Source organism: Solea solea, chromosome 14, assembly GCF_958295425.1.
Source record: "Solea solea chromosome 14, fSolSol10.1, whole genome shotgun sequence".
Lineage (NCBI taxonomy): Eukaryota > Metazoa > Chordata > Actinopteri > Pleuronectiformes > Soleidae > Solea > Solea solea.
The window spans coordinates 9,936,234-9,956,644 of record NC_081147.1 but is presented as its reverse complement, the minus strand read 5'-3'; the positions used below and the strand labels follow the sequence as shown (position 1 = coordinate 9,956,644).

The following is a 20,411-nucleotide window of genomic DNA, read 5'->3' as shown; positions in this document are numbered from 1 at the left end:
AATTCAGCTTTTTTTCTTTCTTTCTTTCTGATCTGATCTGATGATGTCATTCTTGTGTGAAGACAATCTGGTTTTAGAAGTGAGTCAAGTCTGTACAGATACCGCACCATGGCCAACTTTTCCATCATTACTCTGGCAGTGCAGCATCTCTTTTCAGATTTTAAGCAAACTTAAATTGGAACATAAAATATTATATGTATATATATATATATAAATATTATTCCACAGTAAAAATTATTAACATGTTATTATGTAAGGGGGACAGTGATATGACTCAAACCAGAAACTTATAACCGGAAAGAATGGGCAGTAAGCGATTGTGATCAGTCTGGAACAGCGAGACAGCAATGATGGATGGAAAGTGGTCAGTTTAGAGGCATGAAGGTCACACTCGGTGACTCTGTGTGTGTGTGTGTGTGTGTGTGTGTGTGTAATCCAGAGACAGGGGAGCTGAGAGTAGGACTAAAAATACACTGTGAATGTATGTGTGTGTGTGTGTGTGTGTTTGTGCATGTGAGCGTGTGTGCTCTCTCTCATTCATCAGTGGTGACAATACCATGTGGAGTGTGCCACTGTGCCTGACAAATTCAGCCATCATGCGCGCACACACACATTCGCACGAAAAACACCCCTGCAAAGGTGACACAGGCGCCCGCTAGCAAGTTTGCTCGTCGCAGTGAAGGGCACACCTGTGTCTGTGTGTGTGTGCGAATGTGCACATGTACGTTCGTGCGTGTACAAAAAAAAACTCCTCCTCCACCAGCAGTCTGACATGTCCCCGATCTTTCATCTGTGTATTCCCTCGTCTGCAATGCATCTCTTATTCTGTTCGTTTCTGTCTCTCTGTACATTCTCTCTCCTCACAAGCTTACATCCTTCTTCTCTTTTTATCCTTTCTAACTTCCTTTGTCACCTCCCCCCGTTCTTGTCCTCCACATTGTCTCCTCACTCTGTCACACTCCCTCTGTTCTCTTCTCGCTGTGATCAATTAGTAGACATTAGTCCCACAGATACTGCAGGTGACAGAACCTCAGGAGGCCACGTTCTCCTTCATCTCCCCTATTTCTGCCTCCAACTCAGTTTCTCTACTCCACATCTGGCTGTCTTGTCACTCCTGCTCCTCCTTCCAATCACCCACCCCCCCCACACCCCCTACTGGTACTGACAGTGACACATCAGTCTTAGCTTAGCCTTCTTCTCCTCCGTCTGTCCCATCAACTATCCTCCCTTCCTTCCCTCTTGATGTTCTATCTACATGCTGACAGTGACGTGTCTCCCTTTCCCCCCCTTTGCCCTCCCTGCCCCAACTCTATTCCACCTATTTCTTTTTCCCTCTTCCATTGCCTTCCCTCTATCTTGCGCTCTCCAGGTTGCCATTCACAATAACGGACCTGTCTTCCCTCCTGTATGCCAACCGTTCACCTGTATCCTAGCAACCACCTCTCCTTTGGCTCTGGTGCTCCATGCGGAGCAAGCAAACAAGACGCCAGGGGAATGAAGAACAAGCGCTCTCGTTTATCCTCCTCCCTCCATCCGTTCAATCATTCCTTCACACGTAAAGAGGGAGGCCATACTCTGCTGGAGTTGGTTGCTAAACATTTCTAACCAGCAATGCTGTTGGTCCTTACATACAAATAAACTCACTTCAACTCATACAAACACAGGTGCAGGAATGCACACGGGTCTTTTTCTGAATCTTTCAGTGGGTATCTCCATTTTAAAAGAAGGACATTGTGAATATTGCTTCAAAGAGCCATTGTCTATGTACCCTGGAAGCATGCAAAGTGCTGCTTTTTAAAAGGTTCTCGGTGTGTGTGTGTGTGAATACAGGTGTGTTTTGTGCTGCTGCAAACTTATAGAGCAGTTTCTAAAGCTACAGTTATTATGGTCTTGGAAGAAAAAGCAAGGGGGAAAAAAAAAAATCAGTTGAAGGCCAAATAATACCTAAAAACCACATAATCAGAGACATTTTGCACTCACAATGGTGAGTTGGTCGTTGAGTATGGGAAGAAGTACTCACATGCACGTTCACGTGCACACAAGAAAAATGCTGCTCAGGCGCATGTGTTCTGGTTTTATTTATGAGTGGACTCCTGGGTGGACGCCTCAGAGGGGTCCTCTTCACGCTGCATGGCTCTGGGTGCTCTGCACAATCCCTGTGAGCGCTGAGCTCTCTCTCTCTCTCTCTCTCTCTTTCACACACACACACACACACACCATTCCACATAAACAAGGTACTCCAGATACAGACCCCCCTTATGAGCGGCGAGCTCTTCCGACTGAAACCCGCTGCTCGATTAATGCTACAAAAAGCTAGGTAAACACAGGGGCTTCAGGCTTGGCAGCACTGCTACAGCTCTGTTCGGCACAGACAAAAAACAGAGCAACACATTTCCTCACTGCAGACGAAAACAGGCCCCAGCAGTTAGCAAAAGTGATAAAACACTGAAATATCCCTATGACCCCATTCGGCTGACTGAATTTTAGCCATGCTGGACAATTACGGTTGGGGGTAAAACACTGAACCATGGTAGCCTTTATTTTGTTATTTATTTTCTGTAACACTAAATGTACAGACAATTCTGCTTGAAGAAAACCATATAAGCAACTCTGGTTCTTCACTCACTGATTCCATTTAAAAAGAAGCCACATTTGACAGTAATGTCACACGTATATAAATAAAGTACCTTATTAAGATGGGAAACAAACCAATGTTACTCTGAGGCAGCTGACTTGTCTGACACTGAGTTAGTATTCACTAATTAATAAAAATGTACAACAGTTTCCCAGTTTTTTTTCCCCCCGATTACATCTTTATTTAACTTTCTTGAGCTATTATTACTAATTATAAGTCGTGATGAAAACAAACAAAAAAAAAATGTAATTAAAGCTTCGGGTGAGGAAAACTATGTTAAAACAGAGGTTTCGCTTCGGTGCTCCACTACATCCCCGTCTTAAGGAGGTGTTGTGAACTATGTGGTGTATGAGGCCTTCCTCCTCCTCCCTGGACCGGTTTCGATTGTCCAATGTAGTGTGACATAAATAAATGCTCAGGAGAGGATGGATCCATCTCTGTGCGCCAGGAGAGAGGGGTCTGGATCTGCTCTGGAGCACACACACCAGATGGGGTGCATCAAGCCCACACCCACTGGACTCATGGATATATACTTATATATATACATATACATATATGTATATACATATAAACGTACACCACACACACATCACCACCTCTGCATTATATTAATAATGTATGCAGAGGTGATGAGGGGGTTGTTCTTTCTGCTGATGCCACTGTTTCCTGAGAGCCCCCCATCTGTTGACATTAGTCTCTGGGGTAAGAGGGCTCAGTGACACATCTGCACACACCCCCCCCCCCTCCATTTGCACAAACACATATTCCCTATTCCCTCTTCTCTTTTCATTGTCTTTCCTCTCTCCTGTTTTCTCTCAACATACGAACACACACAAATACACACACGTGCAGACATTGTTGAAAAAAAAAAAAATACAATCAACGCCCACAAACGCTTGCACAGGCTTTAAGCGATGGTCTCGCTCTCTCTCTCTCTGGCTCTCGCACCCCCCCCCTCCCGATCCACCAGTAGCCAACCGTCTGAATCTCTAGCTGATGTGCTCAGTAAGTGTTCTCCTCTGAATAGTTGCCATTTCTTTGAGTTGCACGATTGCTCATTGTCTTCAGATCAGTGAAAAACATCCTCTTCCCGCTGGCCTTGTTAGGATTCCTACCTTGACTGATACCTGCTCATAGAAACAGCCCCTGCGGTTTATGTATCTTCCTACCTGTTTGACAGGCTGTTTGCTGATGCTGAGTGGAGGCCAGGACTCCTGCTGAGTCAGATTTGAACAGTACTGCTCAAGTCTATAACTCACGCCTTGAGCAGGAATAATTTGTGCCAGATTCTGCCAGAACAAGATCCGGGACCTCCCATACTCAGACTGGCACATTAGATTAGATCCGGCATCCCCTTCTACGCTATAAAAATATGTAAAAACATTACCGCATTAATAATGTCATATTAAATATTATACAGTTCCCATTGAAGATCCTCAGTTTATTTGTTTGGCTGTTATGATGCATTTTAAAGTCAAGGAGAAATCAATCACACAAGTGTGTGGAGCAGTGTTTGTTGTGTGTAGGTGCAGCGCTGTGCAGCCTCCTAAACAGAGAGGAGGAGATCGATAGACATACAGAACATGCCATTAGTTTGGTTTCATAGCTGCTTGCTCTTCCTGGTTGTAAATAGAACTTTCGGCCCCAGTTCCATTTTTACCGCATAGTAACTAATCCACAGACAGCAGGTAAACCACAGAGGGAGGGAGAGTGAGAGGGATGGTGGGGGGTTGGTGGACCACATGCTGTAAACAGCCTCGATCTACCTGCCTGCACCTACTTATTTTGAGTAATTGTTGTGAATGCTGTGATTATAAGATGTAAATCATAAACATTTGCATTAACCAATCTTTTTTTGTTTGTGATGGCAGTTTAATTATATTTAGGTTTAATATCCACTACCAAGGTTTTGTTCTCCATGCTTGGTGGGCAGCCACAGCAGTGGGAGGGTGGACCAACAAAATATAAGCTATTACTGTCCCTGCTTCTTTATGTAACTGTCCCTGGGTTTAAACAAGGTAGTGAGCTGGCCAAACCAAGTGGCAATCACAATTGATGTCACACAAAAGAATCTGAGCTCCCACTTGCAAGGAGAATCATGATTTCAACGACGCCAGTCTGAAGTTTTGCAACGGGAAATTCAGAGACAACACCTGCAACCAGGCCCCTATTAGGGCTGGGCAATTAATTGATTTAATGAAATAATTTGAATGAATGGTTTAGGAAGATTTGTTTTTAATGAAAATTGATTTCTCTTTAACCTCTGTGGTAGTGATGCAGCACTGCAGCCCACCCCCAGCATTTCTGCAGAGAAACTAACAAGAAGACAGGAAGCACTGACAAATTGTTCCTGAAAAGGCTCAGTCTCCTTAGTAACATGGAACTGGTTTTGTTTTGCAGCGTCAGACCTTTGAGCAAATCACCATCCACTGCAAACAAACTGTTCAAATGCAATTGCAGCTAAAGGCTGCAGGTGGGTTTGTGTTCAGTTGCACATTCACCTCAAGAGGAAAATAACTTTTGAAAATGTATTATTAAAATAAATGAACGTTTTCTTTAAAATCATTTCTTTGTCGTTTGTATACCATCTTTTTTAAGAGATAATTGTGAATTGAGTTTGGTGTAAAGAGAGACAAAACACTCCTGGTTGGCTTCAACAAGCAAATCAGACTTAGATGACTTTCTCTATAAAGTCTATAGGCCGAACACTGTGCATACTGTAATCAAAAGCCTTCATGTTTATAACTGGCCATTAGCTTGACACTTTTAGTTCTGGTGCAATTTTAATACAAATTACAGTGGAGAACAATGTTGGCTGAGTAACTTAAGAGTAGTTATTACTAAGACATTTCATTTAAATGTATGCTTGACTCTGTCTATTTATCTTTATGAATGTCCTTTTAACATTTTACTGCTCAGGTATTTCACTTAATTCTCCATTATAAGGCATATAATTAAAACACAAGATGTAATTAATCTCCTCCATCAATAATAGCAGGTGCGTGTTCACTTACTGATGAAGTAGGACAGTAGGATGGCCAGCAGGGCAGCAGCTGCGATGGCTGTCACCGCGGCACATTTCCAGCTGCAGTACTTGGACGGCTTTTTTAGCTTGAAGGCTGAACGGGAGAAGGTGTTTCTGGGTAGCAGGCGAGGGGGCGGCGAATACACGGTTCCCGAGGTCAAAGGATAACCAGGGGAGGAGCTACTAAAGAGAGGGGTGGTCCCAGATGAAGTCTTGAACAAGAAGTGCCTGAAGAGAAAACAACAAAAGAGAGAGGGAAAAATGTCACTCTAAGGGTAGAAAAAAAAGAAAAGACATTTTGATATTTTTCGATTTTGCTCAAAATAAATGGAAGAAACACTCCGGTAGTTCTGCAGGAAAGTAAACATTAAAAGGGAGACACAGATGAGAGGGTCACATATGTGCACACTTCTATCCAATATCTCTTTCTGATGAAACCTTTGTGCCATATGGATTTGAACATCCTTGAACTGATTGTGTCTCCAATTCAGCGCAGTTCCAGTCCAAGGTCTCTTTTTAACCTGCACCTCCTCTAAACCTCTTTTTTTTCTTCTTCATTTCACCTCACTTACAATGTGCCTCGTTTCTGCTCTCAGTGACTGTGGAGGATCAATGCCATCCCCGGTCTTTCCTGTCTTTATTGCCTCAGTGGGGTCAGAGCTCAGAAAGAGGATAAAAGATGGGTTTTGAACCATCATCCGTTTGCTCATATTACCCATTATCCTCTGCTATCACTGCACCTGCTCACCCAATGCCTCGCCTTTGCTCCTCTCCCCCCTCCGCTTCTTTTCCCATTTCCAGTGTTCTCATTTTTCATCACCCTACTGTCATACCACTCCTTATCACATACATTTGTACTGCACATATTCATATTACTCAACACATTCTGTCTGTAATCATGTCTTCATTCATTCACTCCTTTCAGATTCCCTTTCTCTCTGACCTTGAGTGTACATTGTAGCCAAAGTAAGAAAATGAATCGCTGCACTTCATGGAACTTTTCAAGGACACGACAAGAACATTAGTGACACATTTGTGACTCTGGGAGTGAGGAGCTCCAGCACAGACTCTAGCTGGTATGGCTAAATAAAGTTGTCAGGTGAGAGTGACAGATTGAAAAAAGGTGAGGTCAACCTCAAATATGACTGGTGTGTATGTGTTTAAGTTGCTGACCTTAAGACAGAGGATGTTTCTGTAAGGACATCTTGTCTGGAGTATATAATCTGGCGTTGGCTACAGGAAAATCTGCCATAAAATATATAAACACTGTATATTTAACACTAGGATCTCACCAAGTATGGTTAGGGGAAGGACAATAAAACAGGCTGGATTATCTAAGCAGCTTGACCTACTTTAACACAATATAAAAGTGAACACCAGTAATAACAGTGAAATAATAAACCACTGCAATGTAAAGTAAAGCTTGTGAAAATTTAAACAGTAACTCAGCTTGTTATCTCTGATCAATATTTGTATTAATACACGTTGCACTAACTTCACTCAAGAATCATTATAGAATTAGAAACAGCACCCACACAAGCTAAGTTAACTCAACAGACTACAGGCAAAAATAACCTTAGGCTTCCAAACACAAACAAAGACCCTGTCTTGCTTCAAATGTCAAACAGCACATTGCAAATATTTATCTCCAGAAGTCCTTGATTTATGAGCACATTTTCCTTGTTTACAACAGCATGTACTTTCTGCGTACACAGAGCAAAGTCTGACCATTTCCAGTGCATACACTTTTTTACTGACCTAATTTGTTATTAGCTTTAATTATCTGCAAAGGTCACAAAGATTCTGTTAGAAAAATAAGCCAAATCCAGAGAATCTAAAAAAAGATTTGTACATTCTTGTACAGTACTATTTTTAAACATAATAAGACACAGCTGTTGGCATGGATAAAGTATTTGCCTTGTTGTCCGGCAACAAGCTTTATTTTGAATTTAAAAAGTTAAAAGTTAACAGAATGGAGCATGGATGCAAATCGAATTCAGCCTCTCTCGGGCTCAGATCGAACCATCTTTTATACCCCAGCACTAGTATATTGCACTTGCTATGTGCGTGTGTGTAAGTGCATGTGTGCGTGCTATTGGTAACATTATAAGGAATCCAAATATTTTCCCCATCCTGGTGATAAACACTTAAAGTGATAAACACCGAAACACAAGTCACGCCATCCTTTTTGGCGGGTCAACATGTTCATGTTTGGCACATGTTTTCTATTCAAAACAATGGACAATAACATGACTCAGCACTTCCTGGTGTGTCCAGCTCACTGGCTCCTTAATTTATTGACTGATCTCTGTCGTTTTTAATTTTCCTACCACATTTAGAGATGTTGAAAATGCACAAAGGGATGGACTTAAAGCCTCTCTGCATGTTTATTGCAAGCCTCTCCAAGTTTGTTCCCCCAGTTTTTGAATAAAAACAGGTGCCCGTGCAGCACAGTGTAGTGTTGTGTGCAGTGTAACCTATAATCCTTAGGCTTTTGTACGACAGGTGTTCTTTTGAAATGAAAAGGCTAAAATGACATGTAGTCAGGAGTAATTGGTGTTAGAGTTACAAGTTATCTTTTCAAGTGGACTAAAGCTGACGTCTAATATTAGCACAAACAGGTGTCTGTGCACAAACGTGTATCAGTGCCCGCTGTCTCTATTCTTCAGGCTAGACAAGTGTGACCAGTTATAACCCACTGCTGTAGCTGCGTCTGATAGTTGCTGTTTGAAATATTGCAGTTTGTTGTATGGTCTCCTGTCCCTTTGATGTCCTTAACTGCTGTTTCATGACAGCTTGTCTGTACACGTGTCTGCTCATCTAAAAACAGTTGCTGAAAACGGGTGATGTGCTCAGAGCAGAAAGCTTTGCTTCGGAAGCACCGTTCCACTCTTTATCAATTATTCAGCCAGTCTGTGCTCTGTCTTTCACTTTCTCTCTCATCATCTCATGCCACTGATTGTTGGATTGGTATCCTGCAGGATTCTTATCCTCTTTCCTCCTCCACCTATTCTCTCCTCTTTCCTCCCCCTTTACCTGTCAGGTATGCTGCATGACACCACAGAGAAATGGGAGAAATAGAGGACAAAAAGACAGATAGAGGGGGAATGAGTGCAAGGAGATGGCGCGCACAAGAAGTAAGGTTACTGTCTAAAAATACCATTCTCTCAGTGTCACAGCCATCAATTTTAATATGTATGCATAAACCTCCAGATGCAAGGCTCGTATGTGCACAGGCACAAACACAAACAGTCCAAGGTCATCCAGCATGTGTCTTTGCTCCGACTCATTTACAGCCGCTGATGCACCCTGTGACGGCAAGGCCAGCGGTAATTAATTACAATACCCATAAAGTGTGTGTGAATGCAGAGTGGGCTGGTAAATTACTCTCATTCAGTGCCACACAATGTATGTGATTTGTTGTGCTGGTATGTATTTGAACGCAAGCGATTGAATTCATTTCAGTTCCCGGCTTTGTTGTTTGCGTGCAGAGGCTCCACAGTGAGCTTGGTGTGGGATGGTAATATGTCTACGGGCCATACTAATTACGAGTAGGAATGGAGAGTGTCTAATGTGCTCTGGGGAGGTAATTGACATTGATTTATGTTGTGGCGGACTATGGAGGGGTTCTATCATAGCAGGCAGCCAGCAATCACAACTCTGTATCATTAGGCGAGGGTATGTGTTAGCTTGCTTGTGTGTCTCTGTACTTGTGTGCGAATATTGTGGGTTTTTTGACAGTGGTCCAGCATGGAAACGTCACACATAATTAGAGAGAGCTGACAGAGACACACTCCCCTCCTCCTTCTCAGCCAGAAGCTACCCCACCACCCCCACGTCCTCCCAAGTCTAACCATTACTACCTCGCTGTCAGGCATCCTGTCTCACACACGCACACACACACAGAACAAGCACTAACTCACACACTGACACATATTTGCACAGACTCAGTCGGAGGCGGCCACCCATGCAAAAACAATAAAAATTTATGTGGGTGTCTCTTTGAGGAGATTGCCCTGTACATGCTACCAAGCATTTAATTTGCAATCCTTGTGGGGGGAAAAAGTGACATCAGAGAGGGACGTGGGATGGAGAAGGAAGTGATAGGATGAAAGACGGAGACAGGGAGGAAGGCGGGATGCGGTTCCACTTCATTCCAATCCCAATTGAGAGAAACGAGGACCTGGACAATTAACCACAGAACAGAGAGCATGCTGGGTAATTAGCAGGAAGTCAAAGTTCACATTCCCCTTGAGTGAACACACGCACACACTCTTGAAAACACACATGCACATACACCCTTCATTTTCTCATCACAGACGTGGTTGCGCAGGATAGCACTCTGAGAACTATCATCACAGGTGGAGAACAATTAACTGAGGTTGACTCTATCTGAGGTGTGTGTGTGTGTGTGTGTGTGTGTGTGTGTGTGTGTGTGTGTGTAACTGAAAACGAGCAGATCTGTGTAACAAAGGGCTCTGGGAGCTGAGGATGCTCAAGGATGGTGTCATGAGGATTGCTCAGTGCTACAATTGTAGCCAACAATAATCGGCAGATGGATGCAGAATAATGGGCATTTATTTGCTGAGTGTTGCTTTGAAAATAGAACATGGAAGAACAATTGGAGCCTGTATGATGTTTTTTTTTTACAAGCAAAAACAATACAAGGCATCAAATGAAGTATTCAATAGTTTGATTTTTTTCCTTGGTGAGAAAAAAAACAGCACACTTATTATTATTTTTTTTTAACATTAAAGGAATTGTTGTTTTAGAGAGGGAGCAGGTGCTCCAAAGATGAATGTATCAAACAACGGCAGATAAAATCAAACTGTTTCTACAACAAAATAGCAGCAAATGAAAAACTTTGATTGTGAATTAGAGGAACAGACACTTGTCATGTTGCCACATGTCATGTATTTGATGCGACAAGAATTCATGCTGTGTTTTATAGCGAGTGTGTACCGAATAACCTGAATAAAGAATGCCGCTGCTAATCACTGTTTCATGAAATATAATATTAGGCCTATTAAGCTTCAGGGAAAACAAGCAGTGGTGCTACATCACACGACACCAGTCTCATACTCACATACTGAGCGGGGTGAATGTTTAAACCACCACCAGGCAGATGAGATGTGTCAGGCTTTGTCTGACTCAACGTAGCGTTAAGTGTGGGATTGATCACATTGGACGTTAACCACAAAGTAATTAATCAGAGCAGCATGTTGTAATGTCGACAGTAGTTATTTTGGTGACCAGATGGACATGTTTTTTTTGTTTTTTTTTTAAATTCAGAACCAAAGCTGAGTTAAAGTCATTTTATACTTCAATGCAGCCTTCACATTTCACTGAGTGATAAGTGGCTTTTATTTATTTGGACCTACCTTCAAACTGTCGGAAAGACATCCTAAGCTTCATCCTGAAGCAGTGACGTGGTAAAGTTTAAGCTCCTGAACCAATTAAGCTCTCCTCTCTTCTTGGCTGTACCAAAGTATGATGTACAGAAATAACAGAGCAACAGCTCATCATCAACTAGCAGACTCCAACTGTTTTACCTGTGACAGGATTATTTTTCTGGTCCTAGGAATTTGCTTATTCGCATCGAATATGAATAATGAGGGTTCATCAAAATTCACCTCCAAATTATTCACAATTTTGTGGCATTTATTCATGTTGCAATTGATGACTTAAGGCATAAAACATCAGGCTTCTGCGGAATAAAGGTGCTAAAATATGCATCAAGTAAAAAAAAAAAAAGCAACTCCCTGACACAAAACAAATCTACATTTGAACAAGGCTGCTCTAAAAGCCAACATTCTGATTCAATAGCATTCTTGTCTCACCCAACAGGCCACAGACAAAAAAATCTGTCGAGCTCAACAGCAACTCATTCCCGTCTGCACAGATGATTTACAACACACCATAACACTCACAGAACACACATACAAGTTCATAAAACGAGTATGTCGTAGTATAGCACAATATATGTTTACTGCAAGTAGGTTATAACGCTGGATTACAGAGCGGACACTGTGTATTTCACATACACATTTGAAAATCAATCAAAGATGGCAGTGTCAGGGGAGTACAGTTCTGTCTTATAGTTTATTATTTCAGTTGCAACCTAATCTGGTTTGCAACACAATGGAGCTGAACTTGCCTTTCACAAGTTTGTTTTTAAATTTTCTTTGCTTGCTCAGGCTCATACAGGAAAGTCATTGGCATGGCTCCTCGGATCAAACAAGGTGCAGTCAGCATTTTATCAGGGAACAGGAAGATCTTGACTATGCCGATGACGTCGTGCTCCTCTTACACAACTGCAGCCAGAAGCAGGACAAGAACAGTAGATCACAGGAGAGGAAACCTGAAATCCTGAAGGTCAACACAACCTTTAACACCATCAAAGCATTGCAAAGCATGAGCAGCTTTTGTCCTGCTTAAAATTTTTTTTGAGCCACCAGAGAGATCAGCTTATAGGCACAAAAATGGAGGAAAAACAAAATAATGCAGCAGAAGATTCAGACCTCAATTAACACCTGTCTAGGGAGCATAATTTAACACCAGGTGGCCTGACAGAATCAGTAATGATGAGCTGTGGCAAAAGTGCGAACATGACCCAGTTGCCAAGCAGATCCTGAGGAAGAACTGCTGCTTGACTGGACACATCCTAAGGAAAGCATGCATCCAGCATCACCTGCCAGGCTCTGACTTGGAACTCGCAAGGGAAAAAGGAAGAGGAGATTGCCTACCAACAGCTGCACATGAGACACTGAGGTGGAACTGCAGAAATGAGGAACCAGCTGGAGACAGGCAGACAGGCACGAGTGTTGTTGATCGCCAATGCTCCACTAAGGGGGATAGGACCTCAGTAAGTAAGTAGGGCAACGAGTGTGGGCAGGGGAGTGATGTGGTGGTTCTGCATAATAATATTGGATATTATGTTTATTGTATGAAGATCATAGGCTCTGCATGCATATCACAGTGGTTTCTCTGTCTTTCCTTTTGTCTTTCACCTCCTGCTGATTCTACAGGTAGCATCTTCAAATGTGTCCTTGGTGTAACACACACACACACAAACACACACACCTCTACCAATACATACAGATGAACTGAGATACCACAGCTCCCCCATTGACCATATTCCTCCACTAGTGTTATGTCCCACAGCAGGGCAGAGTGAGCAGGGGGTGCAGGTGAATGTCCAGAGATCCCAGAGAGATTGAAACTGGAATCAGATAGCCAAGAGGCTTCCAGGGACCAATTGGAAATCGGGTGCTTTCTTGTAAAATCCCAAACCACATGCACACACGTGCAAAGGCATGGTTGCTGAAAAATGCATGTTCTCTCACACACACTGAGTGGCACCAGCCATCTATATTCATTTATCTCACACCAGTAAATGTATCCATGTTCTATGGGGCCCAATCTCCCTGCTCTCCCTCTATATCTTCTCTCACATACTCCACAAAACAATCTCCTTCAATCATTGCCTCCCCCCATTTTTCTCCCTCTTTATCTCTCCCTCCTCTACCGTAAACCATTCCTTCACATTTACCCCCCTGTGTCCCTCTCGTGTGTTATATTTCTCTGCTATATAACCACACTCCCCCTTCTACCTTTCCTCACCCTCGTCTGTTTCTATCTCTCGCTTTCCCTGCCAGTCATCCAGGCCCTGGGGTGTTCTTAGGTGATCAATCTTCATCCTCTCAGAGCTGTCAAACTAGTGGGTCATGCCAAAACACACACGCGCAGTCACACACATTTACTATAACGAGTGGACAACAAATGCCAAGATTTACATATGATTACAGTGGGGAATATTTGCAGTGAAAGAGAACACACGTGCTTGGATACAAACGTAAGCAGGCTGCCTCCCTCCCTCACATACTCATCATCTCCAAGCTGCTGGTTATAATGAGATGGAGGACGGGCTCTTCCAGCAGGGTGGTGTGACTCTCTGGCTCTGCCCGACTGGCTCTGACCCAGTCACCATCTCCAGCAGCTCCAGCCAGCCCACCCAGCCTTAGCCATCGCCAAGACCAGACAGGAGGGTCCAATCTGGGCTGGAGGGTGGTGCTGGAAAGTCTGTGTGCTTCTCTGGGCTCTATTCACAGCAACAGGCTCTGAGCCATGCGCAACCCCACCACATGAACATGACCAAACACTGGCATCACAGAGTGCTCAACAGCATGTGTGAGTCTGTGTGTGCTGCTTCATCGAAGTCTGCAAGGATGGCAAGCACAACAACGTCTATGCATCATTCGCAACAGCAGATATCATGAAAAAAACTAGAGGTAGAACAATTAAGCAGACAGGCAAATAAATCAGGCCAAATTTGCCATAATTTAATAATGCAGTTTACACGTTTGTTCTCAGAAACATGATAAATGCTTCTAAGTCACTAAAACTTTATTTAAGACAAAGTTAAGTTTGTTGATTACCTGTTTAATTTATTTAATATTCAGATTATGCATTCTTTTATTTAACATGTATAAGTGGACTGCTGTGCAAACACAAAATGCAGATTAGGGTGGAGTGTTCTTCAACACATTTTTATTTCAGTTAATTATTTTTTTTTGTATCACTTATTATTAGACCAAAGTATATATCAGATTCAGGTAAAAAGAAAATCAGATCTGCATATTAGCATATCTTCTGCCCTGATTTCTAAAGATCGGCATCAGCCACAGAAATACACATACCAGTAGATCTCTAAAAATAATCTCCTCTCTTCTCAAACAATGTGCATGGCATACATGATGTCACCATGGTAACACAGGTCTAAATAAACAATAGGCAAGGGAAAATATAACAGTGCATTTCTTCTTCGCCATCATACACGCCGATGCTATGCAAAAGCACAGGCTGAGATCAGTGGGGTTGAATTAAACATGGCCAGGCCTCATAAATACTGCACAGCACTGTCACTCTGGGGGAGCTCACTCTCTGGGACCGTCAGAGCTGGAAGCCCCAGTGCCCAGCAGGAGAAACATAACTACAGCTTGCAGAGTAAATGCTTTCAGACTGAGTGTGTGCATGCTAGCATGCATGTAGGCAGTGTCTCCCTCACTGCATGCCCCATGAATAGTAATACCGTGCATGAACGCTCGGTTTGCCTGGTAAATGTTCTTTGTGTACTGGCAAAAGGGAATGTGTAGGTTGTGTGAAATGGTTTGTATTTCGTGCTCCCTCACTCTTGGATGAATGTATAATAGCTTTGACACATGGCATCTTTTTCTATGTGTCTTGCTTGGGGATGAGGAAGAGAATGCATCCGACGAGTGCACTTTTGAAAATCTGCAGCGACGAGTCATTTCTTTTTCAGTTAGGAGGCTCATACATTTCATTAGAATGACGGCCGGGATACGTTCAGTGACAATCTGCAGCATCACGTTCAGCGGTATTATGTTTGCTCAGTGAACTGGAAAGTGTAGCTTTTGTCCATTGGTAACAAATGACACTGTGCTAAAAAGAATATGCTGATAGAAATCAGTTGAACTGTTCCTGAAGAGTTCACACCTTCTGCCTCTCTCTTTACTGCTGATCCAGGACATTCATGCTCTATGTCATGGACTGCAAACATAAATCAGCCACCTTAGACATTTATAAAAATCTTTTATAAGACAAAAACTCATCATGGTGAGGACAATCAATAATTTGTTAGAAAAAAACACTGATCTCAGGTGGGTGTAAAGTAAAGGTCACTAAGGATGTAATGGTGTCATCAGTTTAATGATAGTGCAAGAACGAAAGTTTCCTTTCAAGAACCATCATTGAGCGGTGACTGGTCTTGCAGGCCAAAACTGGAGATTTGTTTCAGCTGCATTAGAGCACAGAGAGAGACAGAGAACATCGTCCCATGCGCGCTGCCCCTACATATCTACTTAAAATGACAGATGTTAGTGGAGACGGAAGAAAGAGAGAGAGGCGAAGACTTTAAAACTGTAAGTCTGACGTGGACATTTTTTCCATGTGTCAAGAAATAAGAAAGTACAAAAGGTGACCAACAAACAAAAAACTAAAAAAGAACAATGAATGGATGAGTACTAAAGATGCCACTCAAACAGTCATCCCCAAAAGACCTGTGGCCATTTTCTGTCATGGGAAACAAAGGATTCAAAGGGGTGAGTAAATTTCCCGTCACAGACATACCTTCATACCTTAGTCAATCACTATTAACAGCTATCTCTTAAAGTTACACAGAACCTAAAACAATCACAGTACACAGGCCAATACATTGAATTTAATTCCTGTTAAATAGACACATATTCCTTTGGCTCTTCAACCTTTCGTTCACGATTGGTGAACTGGAACAGAGTTGTATCACAGTCTTCATTTTTATGGATGTGCCCTGCATGTAATCCAAATCCACTCTATTTAATATCAGTCCAATTTAACTGCTTCGCAGAGGAGGAATGGTTTGCAAACAAATCTAGAACACGAGTCAATAAATGGATTTCTTGAATAAACTTTTGCTTTATTTCTGTTGTAAACTATCCAAGCTATGTTGCTCACTCTGGGTGAGAGGGCCAGCCATCGTGTTGAGCTATAGTGTCAAAAGTCTTACTTGTTTTCTTAAATGTTACCTGTTAACTTTTCAGCCTGATCTCTACTCGGACGGTCTTTTCTTGCAATTCACCCTGACACCATCCATGTCCTCACAGGAATGTTGTTGAAGCAGCACGTCTCTGACCGCTCAAGTCTGTACTATTGATCACTCCACTGCTGTGCATACTGCAAGTGTCTCCGTATATCAACGTCAGGTAAACCTGTCAACTGTAAAAAACATAGAAGAGTGGAAAGAAAACACAATTTTCTCTGACCTGGTCTCCAGCGGGACGTTACTGTTGAGCACCCAGCTGTCTTGTAACTGGACTGACTCCGGGGTGGTCGGCCCATCTCCAGGGCCGGGAGCAGGGGCATGAATCGGGTTGCGTCCCCCTCTCAGGGTGTTTCTATTCAGGCTGTTTGCAGACTGGTGCGATAAGGTGTGGTGGTTGTGCGGCGGGGGCAGTGGAGGCTGTAGTGTGGACTGACTGTGGTGGTTAGAAGCCCCTGCAAGAAAAAAACAAGAAAGAGAGCTATTAAAGAGCTGAACTTAATTGTGAGGGGAATTAATTGCAGATAAGGATTTATCCTCCAACAGATGAAGGCAGAAACAAAATTACAAATCCATAAATTAGAACAAGCAGATGAAACTACTTTATACAATAGTCATTTTTTGTTTATTTCACAACAGCAAACTCACCAGGTAGGAATGAACCCAATTAACATTTCATTACGTGCTACTTCTGAGCCCTTTTGTTAGGTTAGGTCTTGTACTTTTCAAACGGTCGATAACTTGGAATAGTGAGGAACTTGAGTGAAATGCATGAAATCGGATAAACAGGCTTTCACATTTCTCTGTTTTGACCATCTTATTTTTAGCCAGGCCCTCCACCCCGTCCCTCTTTCACTTTCTTCACGTGTGTGTGTGTGTGTGCGTGTGTGCATGGGCATGTGCGTACAGAGGGAGAGAGAGAGAGAGAGAGCACTCAGCACATTGTGCTTGCTCCCAGACTTGGGCGAACATGTCAGCCAGAATCCAATACCAGCCACTCCAACACTGAACTAATGGACTGTTGAGTGAGAGAGCTGAAAAACAAACCCGGATGACAAGAACACCCATTCACACATCACCTTTCTACATCTCCCTCTCATCCTCTCATCCTCTCGCTCTCTGAGTCAGATTTAAGACTGTCTTCAGGGTGTACGTGTATACGCTTGTACACAAAATCAATAAACCACATACGAGTCAGTACAGGGCACGACACACATTGTGTACCATCACCAGACTATTTGTGGCAGGTGCAAGTCATCAGTGCACAGCTGATAAAAAGTCACTGGTTTAGTAAAAAGACAAATTGTCGACACATTTATTCTTAAGTAGACTGAATTGAAATATTGTTGGAAAACACACGTTGATGGTTCACTTGGCTGTGAATTATAGCTTTAAAACACAAATTACTTTTTTTTCCTTTCAACCAAACTACAAATCTCACTTTCATCACTGTTTTGTGGAAACCATTATAATATGTTGTGTTTGTTTGCACATTGCCTTTCTCATTCTGATCAAAGGATGGAGTTAGGAAACATATGCCCACATACTTTTGGGGTGAAAAGAACAAATGCAAGTGCTTTGTTAAGCTGTGTGATCACACTTGCCCTCCTCCATTTGTCATCTTTTTGAAAATGATACATAAATATATAGTGTCTGAGAAGAGGAGTGATGAGTAGGTGTTTCTCCACTTTACTTTATATTTGTCAGTCAAGAGGCAAAAATGATACTAAATTTACACACACACACACACACACCTGAAGGCAAAAATAGAGCGTGTATGCATACAGTAGCCACATTATGCAAATTAATCCAAGAATAAAATGTGTGCGTATCCCTTAGTCTCCATGTCCCTCTTTCTCATTCCCTTCCTCCAGGATGGGGGCAGCAAGCTCCCTTACAACTCCAGCTGTAATGGCGACCAGTCTGTAAGGTGACCTGATTCCTCTGTGCTGCCACTGGGGCGCAGGTGTCACCCACATGGCCCCAAAGAACAGATGCTCATGAAAGAAGAGAACAAGGGAAGAGGGGAAGGAGACGAGAGAAAGATGGAGGGGCCTGACCTCCGCTTCACAGGAGAGACACAAAACATCTGTTTGCACACGCAAAGATGCTCTTGGGAGAAACAGACACGCGTGCATGCACAGACACACACACACACACACTCATATGCAAACATACATGCAGACAAACACCTGCAGGAAAAGTCTGGCATCATACATCCAGAGTGGAAATGAAAGTATGCAGACGTTTTACTTCTTGCCCTCCTAGCCCTCCCCCTCCTCTTCTCCCTCCTCCCTTGTATAATTTTTTCTCTCCTTCATTTATTTGCATTTTGTTTGTGTCCTTTGCTGAGATGTAAAGCACTCCGAGATAAAGCGCGTTTGTTGAAAGCACTTTATAAATAAATTTTACTTGACTTACCCCTCCTTGCAATGTCCCTTTAAATGTGGAAAAAAAAAACGCCCCTACGACATCAAATCTGCATAAATACTTTTATCTTGCTTAAGGACAGAAACAATGCACAAAACACAGAGACGTATAATGGGGAAAACGCAAGCTTGTGCGCGCACACACACACAGAGGGAAAAATAAAACTCGTCACTCCCTTGTTCATACACTACCCGCTGTCTGCTGTATTTAAATCTTCGTACAAAGATGCATGCCTTTTCCCTTTGTTCACTTTCCAGCTATAAATATTAACAGTTTTTTTTTCATCCAAAATCAGATGAATAAAATATGCCTACCTTGTATGGAAGAGGAATATATCGTTTAATAGGTCCAAGAACTGCTGCAGTGTGTGTAAGTGTTATGTCAGTCTATCTGTGTGTGTACTCAGAGAAAAGCGCATTGTTTAACAATCCGGACACTACACTGTTACACAGGGACTGAGTCGTATCCTGCAGCTGCTCCAGAGACTCACATCTGCTTCATTTTGTAATAAAGATCTCAATATTTCCTTTCAAAGGAAAAGATGGCAATCCTATTATCTATAATCTTGCAGCAAAATTCAATTACATGTCACCAGATAATGTCGGGCAAAAGTAAATCCTGATAAAAGTACCACCTATAAGTCCATGTATTTTGTCTGCCTTCTGGGAGCACCAGCATTGCCACGGATTGTCATGTTAAATGAATGATAAATGTTAAACGATAGAGAACGATCTTTTCCTTTTATGTTTCACTAAACCAATATTATATATACTACAAATAACTTTTTTTTTTATCACTTTAATTTGGGAAAGTTAAAATATATCTATCTAGAATATATGGATGGCATCAAATTAATTCATTATCATGTGCATTTTAAATCAGTGTAAAAAAATGCTTTCAAATTGTCTGAGGAACATATTGAGGAGTGGGGTTTGCCAGAGCTTCAAGGCTGAGACACAAGGTAGTTTCTTTTCTTACACACACAGAGCTCCTAAAGAAAAAGCCACACGCTGTTTTGGCCACAGAAACACAAATCTGACTAACCACTGGAAGAGAGGCAGAGCACAGTAACAAGTACGCTGGAGGTAAATGGACCCAATAAATTAAGAAAAAGGGACTTAGTCAGATGAATTGTCTGGTTGCTAAAGTACAACCTGCAGGTTGGCTAATAGGAACAGTTTTACTAGGAACCCAGTCTGATAAAACACAAAACACGCGGGGAAGGAAATGGAGCAATTAGGGAGCAGCCAAGCAGATCACATTTTATTCCGCTTCATCTTTTCCCCCTTTTTTCTTCTTCTCTCTTTCAATCTCTGCTGTGAGTAAACAATGATCGTGAAAAGATCTCAACAGCCCACTGTCTTGTCTTCTTGGCCACTTTTTGTGAAGACGCTCTTTTTGACTGCTGCTGAAGCCTGACCCACTTTATTCTGTCCAAAGTCCCCTGTGACTAGAGAGTGGGGAGTATAGCTGTAAGCTGGTGGGTTTGGCCCGGGCTAATCCTTGGAAGTTCATTATGCTCACCAATTCAAGGGGGCCTCATTCAACAGAGAAGCATAAGCCTGTCTGCAAACCTGCCGCTCCGTGTAAAGCACACTGGGCACACACACAAGAGTGAGAGGCAGGACCTCGCCACACTTTATTAATCTCACAGTATGTGTATGTCTATGTGTGGCCAAGAGGCAGCAGGAACTAACCAAGGCAGTTTGTTTTGTGGCCCTGAA

General features: G+C 42.5%; 1 protein-coding gene across 1 annotated transcript in view; it reads right to left on the bottom strand.

The window, feature by feature from the left end:
* Positions 1-20,411, bottom strand: part of tenm2a (teneurin transmembrane protein 2a) — a 206,692-nt gene that overhangs the window by 40,630 nt on the left and 145,651 nt on the right. The window contains exons 5-6 of the mRNA XM_058649424.1: positions 16,481-16,712; positions 5,650-5,888 (exon numbers count right to left, since the gene is read on the bottom strand). Coding sequence (XP_058505407.1) covers positions 5,650-5,888; positions 16,481-16,712 — 471 coding nt within the window. The remainder of the gene's footprint in view (positions 1-5,649; positions 5,889-16,480; positions 16,713-20,411) is intronic.